The 22,593-nt window shown below is 37.6% G+C and overlaps 1 protein-coding gene across 1 annotated transcript in view; it reads left to right on the top strand.

The window, feature by feature from the left end:
• Nucleotides 1–22,593, top strand: part of ADAMTS6 (ADAM metallopeptidase with thrombospondin type 1 motif 6) — a gene marked incomplete at its 3' end in the record, with an annotated part of 146,988 nt that overhangs the window by 9,725 nt on the left and 114,670 nt on the right. Inside the window, exons 4-6 of the mRNA XM_080637567.1 lie at nucleotides 3,080–3,294; nucleotides 3,814–3,897; nucleotides 4,399–4,544. Coding sequence (XP_080493693.1) covers nucleotides 3,080–3,294; nucleotides 3,814–3,897; nucleotides 4,399–4,544 — 445 coding nt within the window. The remainder of the gene's footprint in view (nucleotides 1–3,079; nucleotides 3,295–3,813; nucleotides 3,898–4,398; nucleotides 4,545–22,593) is intronic.

Genomic DNA, 22,593 nt, shown 5'->3' with positions numbered 1-22,593 from the left:
AGGAAGGATTGTAAAGTTTTGACTGAGAAATATTTTCCTTGTGAAGCAGTTTTAACTTCAACAGATATGTGTACTTTTCATGTACTCTTTGACACAGTTTTCACTTGGTTAAAGTGAACCTGAATGCTAATTTCTTGAAGGCAGCATGGAGTAAATCTGACAAGTTATTTTAGAGCATTAAAATAATGCTTTTTTTTGAATAATAGAAAAATGTTCTAACCTTGTAATTTATTTCTATTTCAAAAATAGCTTGTTCTCAGAAGCTCAGTCCTGGACAGTTGTATTCTATGAGATTCAGTGCACAGAGTAGGCTGACAAATACTAAATTTACAATAAAATAGTATCACTGTCCATTTATGTGACTTACTTCAAATTCTTTTGGAGGTTGTAACTTTTAATAGCACCAGTTGCCTACATTTGCAGTACAGTCTACAAAGGCCCATGCTTGGGAGACAGTTTTTTCCTGAGCGTTCCAGTTAATTGTGTTTAGGGAATGTCAGATTTTATGTATGTAACTTTTGTTTTAGTTTGGAAGCATTATTCCATCTACTTCTTCTGATATTGCAGAACTAGTCTAATTATTACTACCTGCTAATCAGTTGTAAAGTGAGACCACTAAAGTATGTTCGTATTGTAGGGAATGCTGTCGCTTAAGACTCTTGAAATAAGTGGAAGGATTATGAAACATAGGATGATGTAATTTTTAGCATTATTATTTCTCTAGCAAAAGAAAGGCTATTTGCCTCTGTCAGATGTTATCTTCAGGATCAGTGCTTAGAAAGTCATTTTACCTCAAGTGATGATGAAGCGCTGTCAGCTGGTTTGGTCAGGTTGCATTCAGTCATTCTGGTGGTTGTTCCATCTGTTGTATGGATCATAGGTTGATTGGAGCTATGTATCTTGTGTGCATTTTTTGTGAAACATACAGAAATCTTTAGCGTTTAGTCCTTTGCCTATTTGATGCTGCCTTTGTTCTTGGAACTCCTGTGCATTTCCTGAGGTTTTGTATCTGTCATATGCTGAATTACTTAATTATTCAAATACTAAACCACTACTTTTTACACCCCTGGACCTACTATCATGCTTGTTTATCTCAGTTATTCCTTTACCTTTTGTTCCTGTATACTACTTTCACTCCATGAAAATTTCTGGAAAAATTTGCTCTCCCCAAAACGACAAGGTTTTGTTTTCCAGATGATGTGTTATTTTAATGCTCTCCTCATGGGTACCAAAACCTTTTAAACTTGTTTTTGGAGGACTGTTGCAGCTTTATCCCAAAGTGACGTTGCATCCAAAGCATCCATAGAATATCCAAAAAGTTAAAATCAAATCTTAGTTTTCAGTTTCACAGCTTTCAGACTCTAGGACCCAAGCCAGGTTTACAGTAATCTTCAGGGCATTTGACTGGTTTTGAAAGTTTTGAGCAGTACGATTTTGTGTTTTAAAATGCAGTTGTAACAAACCTCTACCTGCCCTACGGCAGCATATAGTTTGTTTTTGCTTAAGTGAGATGAAAATCTTTAGGCAATTAAACCAACTTCAAATTTCCTGCAATAGACATGAAAACTAGGAAAAAAGCTTAGTATTCATTATAGAAGCCTTAACAAGGCTTTAATACCTGATGCGTTTTTTTACAATAGGTTATACGTGCAGAATGGATTATGCTTGCAGAATAAGGACAGTTTTGTTACCGGTATTTTTTTAATTACTAGGTTTATTTTTTTTATTTTTTTATTTTTCTAAAATGTGCACCTTTTTAAAGGCAACGCTGTGTCCTCAGAAATTACAAAACACTGTAACAGTGGGAATGCTGAAGCTTTGTATTCCTGGGTTTGACCTGAACATATGTTTTTTGATGTGCAGTTATTGCTCTTTGAAAATAGCATGCTTGGTTAAATGGCAGAAAGCATTGCTTTTTCATGGAAGGTGCTGGTATTATCTTAACTCATCCTTAGCTGAACCTGTTTTAGTAGAGGTAAGACTGCATCACAGAAATTGCTGACTTGAGTACTCCAGTTCAGACAATTATAAATGTATCCGTTAACATTCTCATGTTCATCCATAACTAGCAAGAATTCCTTAGATACTTTGAAACCCTACTTAGGTAAAATGCAGACTAATAATATACTTTAATAAAATTAAGGTTGAGATCTATGTGAGTCTTTGTGGGAAAGGGATATTTAATACACACAAAAATGCCAGTTTTGCAGGGAAAGGTGGGTTCAATTTTGTCCCAACAACAGGAGTTCAAATTCAAAGTAAGTTTGTAGTGTTTGTTTTGGATTTTTAATAATCAATCTCTTGCATGCAAGAAGTATTTTTTCTGTGTATTTATGTGAAACAAGTACAAGAATCAACATGTTTGAATTAAAATGAGTATTAAAAGTAACTGTAGCAATTATCCCATGTCAGGCCATTTTAAACTTCCCATTATAGTTAATTCACAAGGTAGATAAAACATAGCCTGATAGCTTTCTGAAGAGAAAATTATTTGGCGTGAAAACTATTAGGCAGGTAGGCATAATTGCCTAATAATTGCAGAGTTTCACAGGAGAGAAAAAGCTTTTTTTAGTGTCTTTTCAGCATGTTTAATTCCTTAGTATGTTTTGATACTTTTTACCTTGAACTTGAATTTTTGTTTTCCAGTATGGGTTTTGGTTTTTTTTTTTTTTTTTTTTTTTTTTTTTTTGTTTTGTTTTGTTTTGTTTTGTTTTGTTTTTTTTTTTTTTTTCCCAAAATGTTGTATCTGTCTTGTTCTTAGCCTTAAAATTCTGAAGTGTGCTTGTGGTTAATTACTACTAATCTTTAGTATTAACATAGATATGTAAAATCAGATCCTTTAGGAGAAGATTGATAATTTAGTATGCTAAGTCAAGTTAAGGAGAGTTGAGAACATTAGAACTCAAAGTTGGTTTTCTATTACCTAAAGTATTTTACAGTAAAAAAAATAATTTTGCTTTGCCTCAAGAAATATATCTTTCGAAGCTTGAAGATTGTAATCTCAATGTAAACCAGCTGCATTTGAATGAGTTTTACTAGAGACCCCTCTGAAGTGTCTAATTATTTTGTTTTCTAGAAGACCTGACAACAAGTGGTAAACCATGGTGGATGAATGATGCATCTGCTTTTCCAACTTCACTTCCAGTCAACGACACGTTAAGTAGTCATAGTCGACAGAAGAGATCAGTAAGCCTTGAGCGGTTTGTGGAAACGCTGGTAGTAGCAGACAAAATGATGGTGGGATACCATGGTCGCAAAGATATTGAACACTACATTTTGAGTGTAATGAATATTGTAAGTTTCATCCCACTCTGTGTTCATATGAGTTGGCATGTACTGAAATGATAAAGCAACTGTAGGGTATTTATGTATTAGCATGAATAATTCTTTCAAATATATCAGCTTGCAGGAGTTAATAGTTCAATATGGCAAATGTTAGCACTGTGGGGAAAATGCAGTACTGTTTCTGTCAAGAAGTACGCGGATAATTTTTAAATTATTGTCTTCAATTTTAAATTCATATGATTACATTTAGATTATACATTTATGTTCTGTTTAAGTCAAAAGTCTAGGTGATCCTTGTGCTGGATGAATTATGAAACAAGGTATAAACAGTTTTGATTGAAAAGTGTTATCCAATAAGTTTGTTTCACTGAATGGTCATTTTTTTGGTCCAAAATTAACTCTTATGCAGGTGATCATTAACATTATGAAATTACATTGAATGAGAAAATAGGTTAATTTTTAACTATTTAGGAAACAAGTAGTGTTTCTTGTCTGACTTTGTGCCTTTCCTTATTTTCTGGAGGTCAGGTTGCCAAACTTTATCGTGATTCCAGTCTAGGAAACGTTGTGAATATTATAGTGACGCGTTTAATTGTCCTCACTGAAGATCAGGTAAGAGATGTTCCATTAAGCTTTATATCCCTAAAATAAAAGTTACATTATTGTTTAATATAGATTTCATTTAATTATTTCTTGAAATGGCTGCATCTGAGTACAGAATCTATCTTGTAATCTTTCACTACTTTAATCAAGATGAAACAGTTCAAAGGGATATTCCTCATGTATCATCTCAGATATCTGTTCTACTTTAGGTGAATATTAATACACTTTCGGGGATGCCAGGTTTTTTTTTTATTATTTTTATTTTTTTTATTCATTTTTTTTTTAATTTTTGTATTGACATAATCATTAAAATTGGAGCAGAAGGAATGACTGTTCGGTAATACACAGCTGAACTTGGGGTCATATTTTACAGAGATAAAATTTGGCAAGAAGAGTTTATTCCTAGAAACCACTGCTTCTAATTATAGTCCCATTTTAGTTTTCAAAAGGCTTAACAACTGACCTTAGTAATTTGTTTGGAACATTTCTGGTATGCATGTTGTATTGCAGCCAAACTTGGAGATAAACCACCATGCAGACAAGTCCCTCGATAGCTTCTGTAAGTGGCAGAAATCCATTCTCTCTCACCAAAGTGATGGAAACACCATTCCAGAAAATGGGATTGCCCACCATGATAATGCGGTTCTTATTACTAGGTATGGTCATTAAAGTATTGTGTTTATTTTGTTCTATTTTATTTCTTTAGCTTTCTTGTTCTTAGCACATATATATATGTAGGCTAGTTGTAAAATAATATAATTGGTAGGTAATCTTAAGAGGAGGAAAACTAACAGATGGCTTGTCTTAACTATATCAGACTATTAAACTATAGATTAAGAGTTTGGGAAGTAATTTTCATTGTTCATAATTGCCAATGCAGAGTATTCCAGTAGAACAGATGGATCCTATTGAACATTTTATACTTTCATAATTATAAAGAATTCATAAGGTTATGGAGAACAGAACAGTATGGAGTATGTTTTGTTAACCACATGTAATGCTTTCTGTAAGAATTTCAAGCCAGAGCCTCAACTGCTGTAACAGTATTCCTGCTGAAAAACAGGTTCTTGCAGATTCAGGCAGTGTGAGAATCTGCTTTGTAGCTGTTTTGATTTATAATGCTTAATTAAGATGAGAACTGACAGTTTTAATAGGGAGTTTCAAAGCCTGCATATATCCCCATTTTTCTGCTTCTATTCCACCGTTACTGTGATCAGTTTAGCAAAGCTTGCACTGTAATCTTGTAATCCTGATAAATGTGTTCCTGTTTGTCCTTTGCAGTTATGGGTAGACAACTATACTTTATTAGGAGATCAGTTTCCCATTGTTTAAGGATACTATTTATTCTTTTCTGTTTTGTTTAAATAGCAGCAGGTGCAGCAGTGCATATTTGAATTAGCATCTTTTTAAAATAGTCTGTGCTTTCCGGGACAATGTGACCCTTTTATGGAAACATTGTGTTCACTGCAGAAAGTTTTAAATAGTGATTAAAGTAATGGATCTTTTCCGGAATTTTGTGCAAAAGGTGTAAAAGTGACGTGTTTTTTTTTTTTTCGGGGGGGAATGGGGGGTTTTTGTATTTTTGCTTTGCAAAAAGGAACAAAAAGGTAATTAACTTTGAGAGGAACAAAGAGGTCATTAATCACTTGTACGTATTTTTGCATGCATATTTCAAGTATAGTTGTTATATGTGGTCATTAATACTACATAGTACCAGTTAAAATAATGAAATGCCAGAGTGATACAGAGAGATGTTACAGTCCAAGAATTTTTAGAAAATAATATTAAAGTCCCTAATAGAAACAAATAGAACGAAATCCAAAATAAAATATGGTTCTATTCAAAGATCTTGATTTTTCAGAAAGACCTTCGTTTATGCTTCATTTTTTGCATACAAGGAATTCCTTCACTAGGGCTGCTCATACGTGAAATTAAATACTTCTTTACAGCTGTGCTACATGCACATCAGGCTTTCACTGTTATAATTTAGGCAGTCAGTGGGAAAGTGTAATCCATAGGTGGTATGTTGGCATGTGGCAGTTGAAGCCCTCCAATATGTATGTGCAAGCTGTGTTGGCAACACTGTATTTTACTGTTACGGCTGAATAACCTGACGTTTTGTTAGTGTTATTTTGCTACTGCAAAGCAGAGTTGTTCATTTTCTTTCACTGTTGTGCTTTAGTATGTTTTATTACTGTATATTCTGTACTGGCTGCCCTGTTCTGGTGGGATGTTCCCAGTGTAGTTATAAACAGTTCTAGACAAAGGCTTAAGTCAATGCTAACTTGCAGGGCTTAAACTGCAAAAGGAGCAAGTTTTCAGAGAATATGAATAATACCCGTTGGAAATTAAGATTTTTTTGTTTTTTTCAGCAAGAAGTAGTAAATATTAAGGACTTATTTTATTCTTCTGTATTTCTAATAATCATTTAAGTATGCTGCAGTTTCTTTAAGACTTCTATAAGGTCTTGGACAGCATGGTCTAGTGTGAGGTGTCCCTTCCCATGACAGGGGGGTTGGAATCAGATGATCTTAAGGTACTTTTCCAACCCAAAACATTCTGTGATTCTATGCTATCTTTTAAAAACGACATGATTATAGATGACATATCTGTTATAAAAATAAGTTCAAAGTTTACTTTTAAGAACTTCACACTTCTAAGTATTTACCTATATTTGAAATCAATAAAATGTCTTAGTGTAGTATCTGCAGGCTAGTAATACTACCTTTATAAAGCATCACTGCACATTTAAGTTTAGTTATATATGCTTTCTCAATAGAGTGCTTGTGTTCATTTATTTACTGTAATAATTGTAATGTCTAATTCGAAAGGCTAAACTAATCAGTTTGAATCAGTCAATCAGGCTTTTGCTGAAACTGCTAGCTATCCTGGCTCTTACTAACAAAATATATCAGCATATGTGAAGAATAGATTTTCTATTTTTTTTTTTTTAATAATTATAAATGAATTACTGAAGTGTTAACATGCTTGTTTTCTTTCTGGTTTTGATCTCTCACCGGATGAACCAGAGTTAATGCATTATATGTGCAAAAGAAGGGTGTAGCTACAGTGCTTTAAACTTCCGGCTTGTTGGAGAGGTCTTCAGTAACCTCTTCTTGAAGGAATTTGAACTATACTACCAAATATGAAGTTATTTCGTAGCCACTGTAATATTTTTTTGAAAGCAGTTTCCTGTATTAGTCCCACTGATGCTGCTCTATGGTGCGTGGGGTAATTATGTTTTCATTGAATTTGACACTGAAACCATTTTTGGTCATTGTGGGTACTAGGGAAAGTAGGAAAGTTTCAGTTCAACACTATGAGTAGTTCTGTGTTGATTAAAACTATGTTTTTCAGAAAGTAGTGGATAACCAGACAGACTTCAGTACCCTAAACTAGTATGTTAAAACCGAGTAGCCTCCCTGGCATGGAGGTGTGCCAAGCTAATCTACTAAGTTCTGTGGAGACATTGCTATGGCTGCTAAGCTACTGGTCTTTGGACAAGAGCCTGCCTGTTGTTCAGAGTGCCTGGTGTATGGGTTTCCCTATTGTGGCTCTGCAGGCACCCTACAGAGCGCTTATTTTACTAAGTGTGTAGAGGATTGGCAGAAAACCTCTTTGCTGATAAAAATAATTAAGGCAGGTAAGAGTGTGGTCCAAGTAAGAGCCTTGTTCCCAGTCAGAGGAGCAGAATTGTGGTGATGGAAATAGGGTATTACTTTGACACATTGTAACAAAAATAATGTTGATATTCAACTCACAATGGTGAGCATTGTGACTGGTTTAGCTTCTGTAATGTTGCCAGACTTACACTGAAGGCATAAGAATTGTAATTAGCAGAAACATTTCCTGGTACTGTTGTCAGCAGAAGCATCTTCCTTTGGTTTCACTGGGGAGCTTCTGATAATGAGAACCCAAGGGTAGGTAATAGGCATTATACAGAGGGCTTATTAAAGAGTCTTAGGATATTTGGTGGGTTTGTGTAAAAAAACCAGCAGTTACCAGGACACTGATAATACTTTTATGTGTGTTGCTGTGTTTTGCCTCCTTTTATTAGTTTATGGAACTTTTGTATGTAGTTTCTGAGTCTTAAGCACTTAATGTTATTTCAAGATAAAGCTGTGACTGAATTAATGTTCTAAAACAATGGGACGTTATTTTTTTCAGTTTAGTGCTTGCTGTGTGAAATTTCACTTAAAGTTTCTCTATTTGAGACTGTATTTGAGTCTCAGATTTTAGTATTTTATCCTGTAATTGTCTAAATTGAGTTCTTGGGGGCAGGTGGAAATAAAATACTAAGCACACAGGTTTTCATTATGAGGTTGATTCACATTGTAATGCTGATAAGGGAGTTTCTTCTTTTTTCCATGAAGTGACTTCTTCAAGTGGATCCTTAAAATTCTTTCATATTACAAATTAAAAAAAGTAGGATTAAAAATTTCAAGGCTTCTCTTATCTCAAGTCTTTTTGTAGACAGAAAGTAGTCTTTGCTTTTGGTTCCTGTATTGCTGCATCAGTTATGTGATAATCTCAGGTCAGATTCTCAGATTTCTCATTTTAACTCAGTGTAAGTTTTGAGAGTCTCTGTATATTCTTCCTTGTGAATCCCACATCCAGTTTATTTGCTTGTTTAACCTTTAGTGGTGGCCTACTTCCATTTTTGTTTCTTCAGAAACTCCGTAAGAAATAGTCTTCATAGTTCACCTTAAAAATACAGAACTTCGGATGTCACAATGTACACTATGGTATCAATACTTATTTTTGAGTCTTCACTTCCGTTTCAGTCAGTTGTTTCCTTCTCTTGATCTTATGAATCATAAAGAAGGAATTACAGAATTCCTCAGCAATACCTTGGTTAGTTTGGAAGCATATACACTATGAACAAAACTATTCCTCGTCCTGTGCACCTGCACAGAGTGGTAAAGGCCTGAGGGTTGCATTCTAGTTTTTACTTTGTATCAGGGGTGGAGAAAATGAGAAAATAATAAAAAAAAAAAGAAAAAAAGGAAAAAAAAGAAAAAAAGCCCCCTCCCCATTTTTTTTTCCTTTTCGTTTTACACCCTAAGAGCTCTCTAGTACTATATTTTTTTTTTATAGCTACAGAATTTTGATTTTTTTCAGATACTAAATAGCTGTTTTTCCAAATGACAGGTAACTGACTCACTAGGCTTTGCAGTAACTGTCTTTTCCTGCTGGGAGGAAATATCCAGAGCTATTAATTTGCTTCCTCATGTGTCAGTAGGTTAAGCAAAAGGCGTACCAGACAGCCCATGGAGGGTAAAGCTTCAGGGCGAAGCTGAGATGCTCCTATATATGTGTGAGTGTGTATGTATCTCTAATGGGGCAGAACTTTGTCTCTGAGATCCAAATGTTTCAAACAGAGAAACATTTGAAACCTTTCTCACTTAAAGAGATAATACTTCTCAAAAGTTGTTGTATGAAATGTTCTCTCTGGTTGGTAGCGTCATATATCAAGAGTTTGGTTTATGTTTTTTTTAAAAAATAAAATCAAATTCACTATGTTTGTCAGGAACATTAAGATCTCTTTGATGCATCTACAGTGCTTTTTTAGGAATATATGGCAAAAAAAGTTTATTTAGTTTTGGGTTTGAGGCTGTAACCCCTTTTCTCCCTGGTATACTGTTAGAGATGCACTTATTTAGACACCAGTTCTGAAATTAGCTGAAATTAAAAGATATTTGTATTTGAAGATGTTCCACTTGGATTGGAGACTGCTTGAGCTGGTTTTATGAGTGGTTTACTGCTTTAGCAACAATTTATTCCACAGCCTCACTGAACTAAATGTACTCTGGAAGAGTCTTTATTTGCTTGAATAAAGAATCAGGACTGTAAGATGGTTTTACTAATTAAGCCTTGATTGGTAAGTTAGATTGGTGTCAGTAAAAACGTTCAGTACCTCAGATGGTATTATATTTCTGTTTCTCTGGGTTTTAAATGCGCTTCTACATACTAAATTTAGTGAGACAGTGAATGAGCTCTGTCTTAATACAGGCTCTTGTATATTTGCCAGGTACCACCATACTTGTAATTCAGTAAGTGTATTGCTAAGCAGTGTGGTATGGCTGTTGTTAGCATTAACCCTGGTCTTAGTATGAGGCATGTCTGTAGCAACACTGCTGAAGCCCATATGGGAGGCATTAGCATTATTACACAATTGGTGGATTTTTCAAATCTTTCAAGGAGAGAAATTTTACAGAACTCCTTTGTGTTTACTGTATATATGCAAGATTAACTTCACAATCCTTTGGTTAGTCCTTCCCTCATACGTGTGCCCTCATGGGCAGGGTATACTCTCTTTCATGTATCTGTGAGGTGTGTATCCCCTATGCAGGGCAGTACTGTCAGTTTTTCTAAGGGAGCAGAAGTTATACGTATATGGCAGCAATCCTAAACTCCTGTAAGTCTTGTGGTTTGTAATCTAAAGACTGCAATGTTTCTGGCATTGCTGTAGGTACTCGAGAGGGGCAAAAAGTTTCTTGTTTCATTTTACATACCTGTGTAGAGCTGACCACAATCTTGCCTTCCATTTTTTTATAACATAAAGGGGTTTTAGGCAGCAAGGGATGATTTGGTAGTTGCATGGTCCCAATAGCAGTATTAAAAAGAAATATATTTTATGGACATAGTTTCCCTTTTTTGTGTCAGTTGCTTATAGTGTAGTAATATGCTGTTACTCTAATAACAAGTGCCCATTAGGTTCTGTACTAGTTAAGGCATTTGGTAGTGAGGTAGGGCCAGCCAGAACTCTGTACATTCCTTTCCCCCTGCAGCTCCAAGATTGTTATGCTTCTTCTCTTGAGGCACTTTTCCACTTTTTTTCTGGGCTTCTTAACTTGTTGCTAAGATTTCTTTTCTATACAAGACACTCTCATGCTGCTCTGTCAGGACAATTTCCTATCCTTGTCCAATAAATCTGGACATGCAGAGCATTTCTGTTCCTGTGAAACCCTGTCTTTGATCCGCATCCTGTGTTTTTTCCCTGCGTTAATAAGAAGGGTTCTGATTTCAAGAAGTAGTTCCGATGTCAGTTGTATCTGTTTGCTCCTTACTTCCTTGATGTTCAGTCATTTCAGCAGTTTTCACCCTTGGTTTTTTTACGCAGCCCTTCAACTTCTTCTACTGGAGTTCCTTGCAGTGAATTTAAGCCGCTGTCAGGAGGCTGGTTTTCCTTAGTTGATTTTTGTGCAGAAATCGCAAGATTGTCCATTGACTTAGTGTTCTGGAGACCATGTATAAGATTACTTCTCTGAGGGGGTGCGCTGAAAAGCTGAGATATATATGTTGCCCTTAATCTTTGCAGATACTCTCTGCAGTCTCTGCAGATACTTAAAATTCAAGGAACCCACTAAGCAAATAGTAGCACTAAATTCCCCATGGCTCTTTGTTTTCAGGGAATTTAAGGGGTATAAGTGAAAAATCTATCTGCATATTCAAAAGGAGGTATGTGGAAAAAACCCCAACCAAACAAACTTGAAATGTACTAGGACTCTGCCTCAGCAGGTTGAGGAAAGTAAGCTATTTAATATTTTTGCACAGTGCTTTGCATAATAGGGATATTTGTACCAGGGTTCCTTTATGTGTCATGTTCCTTACACTCCTTTTTAGAGACCTGCTACTGACACTGACAAAATCAGTATGTTGCTAGATATGGTACAGGTGCCACAGTTGCTACTGTTGTGTCAAAAACATTTTGTGGGAGTTCACTATCCTAAGGCATATTCTTTGGAATGACAGCCCTAAGATTGATAAAAGAGAAGCTGTGCCTGAGAAATTCAGTGTAGCAACTGTGAGCCATTACAGCAATAGAGGGTCTCTGTGTAGATGATTTGTTTTAGGTATATATGAGTCTAGAGCTGTGTTCAGAGATTGCAAACGCTGCATGTTTGGGGTGGGGAGAACACATACAAAGATTTCAGTGGACGATTCTCCCTCACTGATTTTCTGTGTGTCTTTCTGTGAGGTGACAGGCTGTAAGTTGTGAAATGGTGGTAGAAAAATCAAATTAGATAACACAGCCAGTAGAGAAAAGTATAAAATCAGTTGATACATTGCATAATTCCCCTTAATGTGACAGTTAGACACTTACAGGTTGGATGGGTTTTTTTGTTCCTCCACTCCACATTAACAGAGTAAGGCCTGAAATGTTCAGGTTTCCACTCTTGGCTGTGAATTTTCTGGGGTTCTGGGGGGAGGAGGTTAGTGTAAATTATGTCTTTAAAATTTATACCTAGATTTTGTAGCTGAAAGGAATCAAATAGACTCTGGGGGATTTGAGGGAACTCACATGGAACAGTAGAGTAGCTAGAATGTGAATCTGAAAAACTGCTTATTGCATGGCAAATGTCAACCAGCAGGTGATTTGCAGCTAATTAACAAGCACACTGTGTGAGTGGAACGTTTTCTAATCAATAAAAAGGCTGTTATTTTAAATTTCTGATGCCATTAGTTGACTCTCATTTTACAGTTGGTTAGATAGAAGATATGTATTCTGATTCAGTTTATAAAACTGGAGTCTGTGAGGGTGGAAGGGTGGAAAAGGTATAAGGTATACCCAGAATTACTAATCCATTCCAGATGCACAAAATGTGTTCAAAATGTTTTATATAATACCAAATCCAGAAGAGTGACCAGTGTCATGCACTAAAGCTGAGACGTTCATGGTCTGACTGGAGACTTCAAGTCTGAAAGCTGCTTTCTTTTTTTAATTTTTTTTTTTTTTTGGTAGATGGCTTGAAATACTTGCTGCTGAATAAAAAGACAAATAACGTTCTCCTGTCTCAATTGAACACAGAAATTTTTAGGGTAATCTCAGAAACATCTCTTAAGATGTGCTCACTGGTTGCCCACCTAATGATTTCCTGGACTGGAAAACTTGAATCTACCAGCACACAACGTGGGCTGTGCAACTCCTTACTGCCCTCAGCTAAAGGTTTCCTTTAAATAGGAGAAGAAAACCTTTGGTAATTAAAAATACATTGTAATAAAGCCATAAAATATAAAACTACATTTGCTGTTGATAGTAATAGTATGTTAATGCCTGTAGTTTACAAATAAAACACTTCCTTATGCACACTAGACTTACTACAGAAGAAAAAAAATATCAATGAAAAATACTTCTGTATGCTCTGTTTTTTTCTACTTTTCGGGTTTGTTTTTTTTTTCCTCTCCAAGCATTTACCTTCTGAGTTGCACAAAGGGTCATAAAACTATTCAAATGATAGTTTTTCCAGGAAATGTTTGGTGGTAATACTTTGGGATATCTGTTAGAACACTCAGTTACTGCTTGGCCAGATATCTGAGGGAAGGGCTTTCTAGCACTTTGAAATGCCATATTTTGCCTTATTTTTTTTTTTCCTTATTTCTCATAAAGAACATGGAGTTGTTTAAAAATCTCTCATTTCTAATTTTTCTTAGTAGTCTGAGTAGAATCCTAGCATTCTTCTTGGTTTTGTTTAGTGGTTACCCCCCCCCCCCCCCCCCCCCGCTTAAGTACAGTATCAGGGCTGTTGTTATTTTCACAAATTACAATGACCAGCAGAATAATACATACGCAAAGGAGTAGCTGTGCTTCTCATGCTTAACAATCCAGAAAAGCGTATTAGGCCAATTTTTAGCCTGGATTTTCACCAGTTTTGGATTTGGAATTTTGTCTGTGATCTGTTACTCATGTGTGGTGAGAGACAGAATTTATGTATGTACTACATTTTCATGTTTTCTTCCTATTTTAAACTTCCATCTGGACTACTAGCTCAACTTCATAGTTGTATTTTATTAGATTGCTTGTGTATAAGAATGTGTCAAATGTGCTTTTAATTAGGACATAGGTTGTAAATTAATTCTTTAGTGGTGCAACATCATGTCTGTTTAGTGTTCGGTATTCTTCAGTTTCTGCTAGAATCTGCCCTAATAAAAGGCACGATTGTTTATGCTTGGAGGTCAAGGGGAGCATGCCCATTATTTCAGTAGGATCTAGAGAAGATTTAAATTTAGTTTATAGCTTGTTCATTTTAATTACGCAAATAGTCATGTAAACCCTAAAGTGAGCACTGTTCCATGCCGCTTAATAACTTCTTGAAATACCTCGTTGCTTTGAAATGCGGATTAATGAAGTTAGGTGCACAAGAATTTTAACCTTTTTTAAATTGGAGATGGTATTTTCTCTGAACTTGTAGCTATTTCTGTATTAATTTTACTGCTTTTATAAACAGCTGCTTTGCATAGAGATCTCTTCCTAACTAATTTTTACCTTATTCAGCATGTTGAAAGTACTTTCCAAAATAATTAGCACTTAAAGTTGGTGATTTGGTTTTGTTTAGGTTTTTTTTCTTTTGTGCTTTGTTAGTGAATTTACAGCAAATATGTGACACTTGAGAGGAAACTTCTGGAAATCTTCCAGTCAAAGAGCAGGTGTGAATAGGTGAATAGGCAGGAGCAGAGAGTGTTACAGAACTGTCCCAAGTAAAAAAAAAAGTATGTTGTAGTTGCTGTCTGCAGTTGTAGCTGTTCAGTTTCACTTTCATAATATGTGATGAAATGTAGCTTAAAAGGTGTCGTGGTCTAAGTCCAGTCAGTAATTCAGAACCACGCAGTCACTCGCTCACTCCCCACTCTCCCTTCGCCCCACCTCCCGGAGAGATGGGGAGGAGAATCGAAAGAATGTAACTCCCACGGGTTGAGATAAGAACAGTCCAGTAACTAAGGTATAACACAAATCACTACTGCTACCACCAATAATAGTAATGATAAGGGAAATAACAAGGGAAGAGAATACAACCGCTCACCACCCGCCGACCGATACCCAGCCTGACCCAGCAGTGATCTCGCCCTTCCGGGTAACTGCCCCCAGTTTATATACTGGGCCTGACATGCTGTGGTATGGAATACCTCTTTGGCTAGTTTGGGTCAGGTGTCCTGTCTCTGCTTCCTCCTGGCTTCCCCTCCTCCCTGGCAGAGCATGAGACTCAGAAAGTCCTTGATCAGAGTAAACATTACTGAGCAGCAACTGAAGCCATCGGTGTCATCAGCTCTGTTCCTATGCTGAAAGTCAAAACCACAGCACTGCACCAGCTACCATGAAAGAGAAAAATGACTGCTACTGCTGAACCCATGACAAAAGGGTATTAAAATTCTGACAGAACTGGGTGAAGGGATGTAAAGTAAAAATCCCAAGCTAAGAACACTGTACCTGAATGTTTTGGAATTGCCAGGCTGGCTTGGTGTCATATGCTTGGTTAATTGGTACTAAAGTTGATTTTGAAATCAGATCTCCTAAACAACAGATAAAATTTTGATTTAAACTCAAATGAAATAAAACTCTTTGCTTTCAACTAAAATGAAACTTTTTTGAAGAGTAAGAAATTTGTTAAACAAAATTAAGAAATCACATTGGTTTACCTATGGCATATTCAGATTACCACTCCTGTTGTATTCTTAATTATTTTCTTAACTAGCACTTTTACTTCTTTGAAGATGTGTTTCACAGTCCTTCTTTTATGAAGTAAACACTGGAAAATATCGTTGCCGCAATACAAACACGGAGGTAACACTGAGACCTAACTGAAATTCTGGTCAAACCATGTATCACAACAGTGTATGAAGGAAGAGTGGTTTGGACAACTGTAAAGAATTTAACATGAAATTGAAAACTAGCTCAGCAACTAGCAAGTCTTGTGTAAACTTGCTCTTTTATATGCTGTTTTGTACCATTGTTTGTTTCCTGTTCTCTGCTGTCACACTGAACTCTTAATTAGCAGGTGAAAACTGTAGCGCGTGGAAATACTGGTAATTGGAATATACTTAGCAAATGTAACAATTTCTACTTTTTTTATGCTTTATCTTGTACTTATTTCCATGCTTGAAACTTTTGATACTTCTAATGATTTCACCTGTACTAGCTGTATTTCTACTGGCTAAGTTAATACAGCCAGCACCTGTACTAGCTGTATTTCTACTGGCTAAGTTAATACAGCCAGCAATTACAACATCAACAGTGCAAATTAAAAAAAAAAAAATCTCTTCTAATACTGCATAATAAATATCTCTTAGATCGCTAGTCTTTAATTGCCCACACAGGCACTACGTGAATTCCTAGACACTCCTAGTTTAAACTCTTTGATACGCATGCCACTTCCTATAGTATTTCAAGACTACATCAAAGTAGCCTGTGAACATAGCCAAAAACTGTTGTGTGTGCATGGCTAGGGCATACCACCATGGAATGCAAGCAGTAGTGGTACCTCAAGCTAATAAATTTAATAAAGATTTCCTCTCCCTCCCCTCTCCCAAATTTATTTGCAGTTGTCTTAGTTTGGGTAATGGGTGATTGTGTCTTTAATAGGCAATATTCTTGCTCGAGCAATTTTGTATCATTCAGTGAGTCAAATTGTTAATTTGTCAATAGTGATAGGTATTCTAGTGTTCGATGCTTTGGCACAGTACAGTGTGTAGATCCTTCATACTGAATATTTCACATGCTTTTCCTCCCTTGCATTTTGTAACTACTATATAGCAAGAGAAAAGTGGCTTTCAATTATAAGTGCTGTGGAACTAGGTTGGACCAATGGTCAAGACCAGTTTCATCTATTTATCACAATCAGAAAAATACTATTCTGTGTAAAAAAAAATTTTTATGTTAAAGAAGCCTTTTTTATGTTTAGGGTTTGCATAGTATGTATAAATATATAGTTTTATGTAAGTGCAATGAACTGGAAAATGTGTAGGATCATGGATCTTTTATTTTAACAGGTATTATCATACATAGATAGGATGGTAAATTCCAGCAATGTGACATTAGTAACAGAAAATACTGGACCCAGTGAGGGGGGCTGTTAGGTATTGTCAACTCATACTGCCACATATGTGGTTGCTGATAATTTGACTTACAAAATCGTACCAGAGGTCCCTAAGTTTTGAACACACATTACAATAGTGAATTTTTTTAATATAATCTTATCTCAGAGTTTGTTGGTTTTGTCTGTTTAGTGGAAGAAAGCTGATAATCATGATTAAAAATTATTTTTAAAAGTTTTAAATACATGACTTGTAACCTCAGAGTAAGTCCTCAAGTATGCTATACTTATGTATAGAAAACAAGTGATCTCCTACAAAGACCACTCCTAACCAGCTAAAACCACAGAACTTTTTTCTTTTTTTTTTGTTTTGTCACCTTTGCATCTGTCTTGTCTCATTTACTTTTCATCGTCCATGGTGAAGGTGTTCTTTAAGTTCGACCAGAAGTCCCTCTGTACCTTCTTTTTTTACCTCCTTCTCTATTTCTTCTCTGTTCTGGACTAGATGATTATTGTAGTTCCCTCCCAACTGAAATATTGTATTATTAATGGTTTATAGAAGCTTTAAGTTGAAACAGTTTAAGTTGAAACAAGCAAGCACTGAATATACCAAGTGTTTTAAGATAGAAGTATGTAGTGGTGAACCTGAATTCTTTTAGAGAGGGGAGTACTTTTCAGTATGCACTTGGCTTCCTGAAAATCAAGATTTCCATTAATACTCTTTATACCACAATATGACTTTTTTTTTTTTTTTTTTTTTTTTAAAGCGGTAGCACAGTGCTGCGTTACAATTGTGGCAAAGTCATTATTTATTACATATAGAATCATAGAATAGCTAGGGCTGGGAAGGACCTTAAGGTCATCTAGTTCCAAAACCCTTGCCGTGGGCAGGGACACCTCACACTAAACCATGTCACCCAAGGCTCAGTCCAACCTGGCCTTGAACACCACCAAGGATGGAGCATTCACAACCTCCTTGGGCAACCCATTCCAGTGCCTCACCACACTCACAGTAAGGAACTTCTTCCTTATTTCCAGTCTAAACCTCTCCTGTTTAAGTTTGAGCCCGTTACCCCTTGTCCTATCACTACAATCCCTAATGAAGAGTCCATCTGCAGCATCCTTATAGGCCCCCTTCAGATACTGGAAGGCTGCTATGAGGTCTTCATGCAGCCTTCTCTTCTGCAGGTTGAACAGCCCCAACTTTCTCAGCCTGTCTTCATACGGGAGGTGCTCCAGTCCCCTGATCATCCTCGTGGCCCTCCTCTGGACTTGTTCCAACAGTTCCATATCCTTTTTATGTTGAGGACACCAGAACTGCACACAATACTCCAAGTGAGGTCTCACAAGAGCAGAGTAGGGTGGCAGGATCACCTTCGACCTGCTGGTTAATCTGCTTTTGATGCAGCCCAGGATACAGTTGGCTTTCTGGGCTGCGAGCGTACACTGAAGCTGTCTCGTGTTCATTTTTTAATCGACCAATACCCCCAAGTCCTTCTTCACAGGGCTGCTCTGAATCTCTTCTCTGCCCAACCTGTAGCCGTGCCTGGGATTGCTCTGACCCAGGTGTAGGACCTTGCACTTGGCATGGTTAAACTTCATAAGGTTGGCATCAGCCCACCTCACAAGCGTGTCAAGGTCCCTCTGGATGGTATCCCTTCCCTCTGGCGTATCAACCGAACCACACAGCTTGGTGTCATCGGCAAACTTGCTGAGGGTGCACTCAATCCCGCTGTCTGTGTCACCGACAAAGATGTTGAACAAGACCGGTCCCAACACCGATCCCTGAGGGACACCACTCGTTACTGGTCTCCAGCTGGACATTGAGCCATTGACCACAACTCTTTGCATGCAGCCATCCAGCCAGTTCTTTATCCACTGAGTGGTCCACCCATCAAATTGATGTCTCTCCAATTTAGAGACAAGGATGTCATGCGGGACAGTGTGAAAGGCTTTGCACAAGCCCAGATAGATGACGTCAACTGCTCTACCCCTGTCCATCAGTTCCGTAGCCCCATCATAGAAGGGCACCAAATTGATCAGGCAGGATTTCCCCTTAGTGAAGCCATGCTGGCTGTCACCAACCACCTCCTTGTTTTCTATGTGCCTTAGCATGCCTTCCAGGAGAATCTGCTCCAAGATTTTGCCAGGCACAGAGGTGAGACTGACTGGTCTGTAATTCCCCGGGTCATTCATTTTCCCCTTCTTCAAGATGGGGGTTATATTTGCCTTTTTCCAGTCGTCGGGAACTTCACCTGACTGCCATGATTTTTCAAATATGATGGCCAGTGGCTTAGCAATTTCATTCGCCAGCTCCTTCAGGACCCACGAATGGATTTCATCAGGTCCTATGGATTTGTGCACATTTAGGTTCTTAAGATGGTCTCGAGCCTGATCCTCTCCTACAGTGGGCCTAAGGTCTTCATTCTCACAGTCCCTGCGTCTGCCTTCCAAGACTTGGGTGGTGTGGTCAGAGCATTTGCCAGTGAAGAATGAGGTGAGGAAGTCATTAAGAACCTCAGCCTTCTCCAAACCCAGGGTAGCCAGTTCTCCTGATAGCTTCTGGAGGGGGCCCACGTTGTCCCTAGTCTTTTATTCACAATGTACCTATAGAATCTCTTCCTGTTATCTTTCACATCCCTAGCCAAGTTCAATTCTAACTGGGCCTTAGCTTTCATAGCCTGGTCCCTAGCTTCCCGGACAACACCTCTGTATTCTTGCCAGGCCGTCTGTCCTTGCTTTCACCTTTTGTCCCTCTTAAGTTTCTTTAGCAGCTCCTTATCCATCCAAGGAGGTCTCCTGGCCCTCCTGCTGCACTTCCTTCTAGCTGGGATGCAACACTCCTTAGCTTGTAGCAGGTGATCCTTGAATATCAACCAACAGTCTTGGGCCCCCTTGCCCTCTAGGGATATCCCATGGAACCTTACTAAGCAGGTTCCTGAAGAGGCCAAAGTCTGCTCTTTTGAAGTCCAGGGCAGTGAGCTTGCTGCATGCTCTTCTCACTGTCCTGAGGATCTCAAACTCAACCATCTCATGATCACTACAACCAAGGCTGCCCTGGTGTATCACATTTCCAACCAGCCCTTCCCTGTTGGTGAGCATGAGGTGAAGCACGGCACCTCTCCTTGTCAGCTCCTCTATTACTTGCAGAAGGAAGTTGTCTTCCACACAATTGAGGAACTTCCTGGATTGCTTGTGCCAGGCTGTACCGTCACTTCAACAGATAACAGGGTGATTGAAGTCCCAGATGAGGACAAAAGCCTGCGAGCGTGAGGCTGTTCCTGTCTGTAGAGTTCTTCATCCACAGATTCCTCCTTATCAGGTGGTCTGTAACAGATCCCCACAGTAATGTCTCCCATCACTGTTCTCCCTTTAACCTTGACCCACAAACTCTCTGTTGACTAATCACCTGTCCCCAGACAGAGTTTCATACTCTCCAGCCTATCCCTAACATAAATAGCAACTCCTCCTCCCTGCCTGCCAGGTCTGTCTTTTCTAAAGAGCCTGTAACCTTCCATTCCAACACTCCAGTCATAGGAGCCATCCCACCATGTTTCTACGATACCTATTATATCATATCCCCGTAGACATGCACGCATCTCTAATTCCTCTTGCTTGTTCTCCATACTATGGGTGTTTGTATAGAGGCATCTCAGCCGAGCTCCAAATGAAGCCGGCTCATTGGCTGGAGCGGCTGGAATATCTCTACATTGCTCCAAGCATTTATTGCAGGTGTTGGCAACTGACTGGATGTGTTGGGATGGAATGATGCCCCCCTCCCCCAACACATCTAGCTTAAAGCTTTCTTGACCAGCCTGGCAAGCCTTCTACCAAAACCACTCTTCCCCTTTGTTGTCAGACCAGCTCCACCAGCCTGCAGTAGACCTGGCCTCCCAAATAAAGTCCCCATACAGCAGTATTAATTCAATAAATTATATGTTTCTTTGTCTGTAATGGAAAAATCACTACTGTTCTGACCATTAGAAGAAATCCAAAACAAAATTTAAGAATATTTAGCATTTAGATATGACATATTATACAGTGGGGCTTCATTGGCTGTAAAATTCTCATCTTCCTCCACCTCATCCAAAAGACTATTCTGCCATCAGAATAAAATGTAATTTTATCTTCCTTTGTCTGTGACCTTTATACTCTTTTGAAGTGGTTCTGCTTAGTGAGTTATCAGGAAGAGGATTTACTGTGGCTGCCGTCCTGCATTTTGATCTATAAGTCAAACTCTCATGCTTATGCCAAGTGCCTTAAATATTAACTTGGCTATGCACAATTATATATATTAAAAAACCCAATCCTACTTGAGTATATCATATTGAAGGATTTAGGCCATACAGAGGGCAGAGTACTTTGTTATTGTTGCTTAGGGGTGATAACAACTAGATTTAATGCATGAGGGGGAGAGGAAGGAACAAGAGACCATTGTGTGTGTATGCGTGTGTAAGTGGGAAACAACACCCAAACCTCTTTTACTATCCCCACTTCAAAGTAAGCAAGCAAGCAAACAAACAAACCTCAGTGGATTCCTGAGCTTGAAACACCATAGTGTCACTCTAAAACTTTTGTGCCTGCCTGGGATTTATTTTGCAATGTCATGATGTTTTTTTTTTAAAGGCATTTCTTCTAACTCTGGTTGTTGTTTTTTCCTGCCTTGCTGATGTTGTGACTTTGGTTTAAGTAATATAACTTTGTAAAAGTAGGAAGGAAAATAAAAATGTTAATTGTATTTTCTTTAAGCCTGCAAAATTATTTTTGCTACTTCAGTGATCTAACTTTGAGCTGGTAGAGGTCACCATTGCTGATATATTCATGTTGCAAATCATGTGTGCCGTAAGGTATTCCATTATCCCTGCTCCCCTGCTGCGTGTTAAAGAGATTCTTCTTCTGTACAGGTTTTGAATCACTTGTTCCCCAAGTGTCTGGTGCAGCTGTATGAAAGTATTTTCTGTAAGGTGGTCTAGAGCAATGTTTTGTGCGACTGGTAATACAGATGTGTTTTAGTATCCTATTTCTAAAATCACTTAGCCTGTAGAAACAGAATGCTCCATTGTTAAGCAGACTGATATCAGTGTAAAATAAATGTGTACTTTAGAAACTTTTATTTTTTAAATTCTAAGACAACAGATATATAATAAATACTACTTGAATTAATTCCAAAGATATCTCTTACTTTACTTATATATCAAGCTAACAATGTTGATTGTTCATCTAGGCCCTTTGGCTGAGAGTTTAGTTCCTGTGCTGCTCTAGTGTTGTGGAAGACTTGGCAGTGGGGACTTGTGCTCCACTGTTAAGGATTTTTCTCATTCAAAATTTTTTCCATCCCCATGGAGTATTCCATTAAGGAAATCCAACCTTTGTGTTTCTAGATCATTGTCTTCACCTTTGGAAATGCTGGTGTCCCTTGATTGGATGTAGTTAGAAAGTGTGCAGTCTGTAAAGTAGATTGAGAAGCTCAGAGGAAAAACATTTTCATACTTAGAAAGACAATGTACAGTCAGTCCTTGTAGTGTGAACCTTTTTCATGTATGTACATTGTATTTTGTATTTTATACACAGTACTATATTTATGGCAAGCACATGGTAGAATTTATCTCTGAGTATTTTTAGGTAATAGGTTGAGATGAGCTATATCTCCAAGTTGTCTTTTAGCGTTACTGTGTCAGCGTGTAGTTTCTTCCAACTCACAGCAAAATACTTTCTTTCTGGAATTAGTGTTTGTAGTGTAACAAATACTGTGATTTTTGTAGATGAAGTACTTTGTAACATGCCAGATTAAAAACTGGATACAAGCTAAGGAAAAGAGTATAATGGAAAAAAACCCACTATTTTGTGTCTGATACCACAATACCAGAGATACTTGCATATGTGAGGTGGTAGTTTA

The sequence above is a fragment of the Psittacula echo genome (assembly GCF_963264785.1).
Source record: "Psittacula echo genome assembly, chromosome: Z".
NCBI lineage: Eukaryota > Metazoa > Chordata > Aves > Psittaciformes > Psittacidae > Psittacula > Psittacula echo.
Note: the sequence above shows the minus strand (reverse complement) of the source record. Positions and strands in the feature narration are given on the sequence as shown.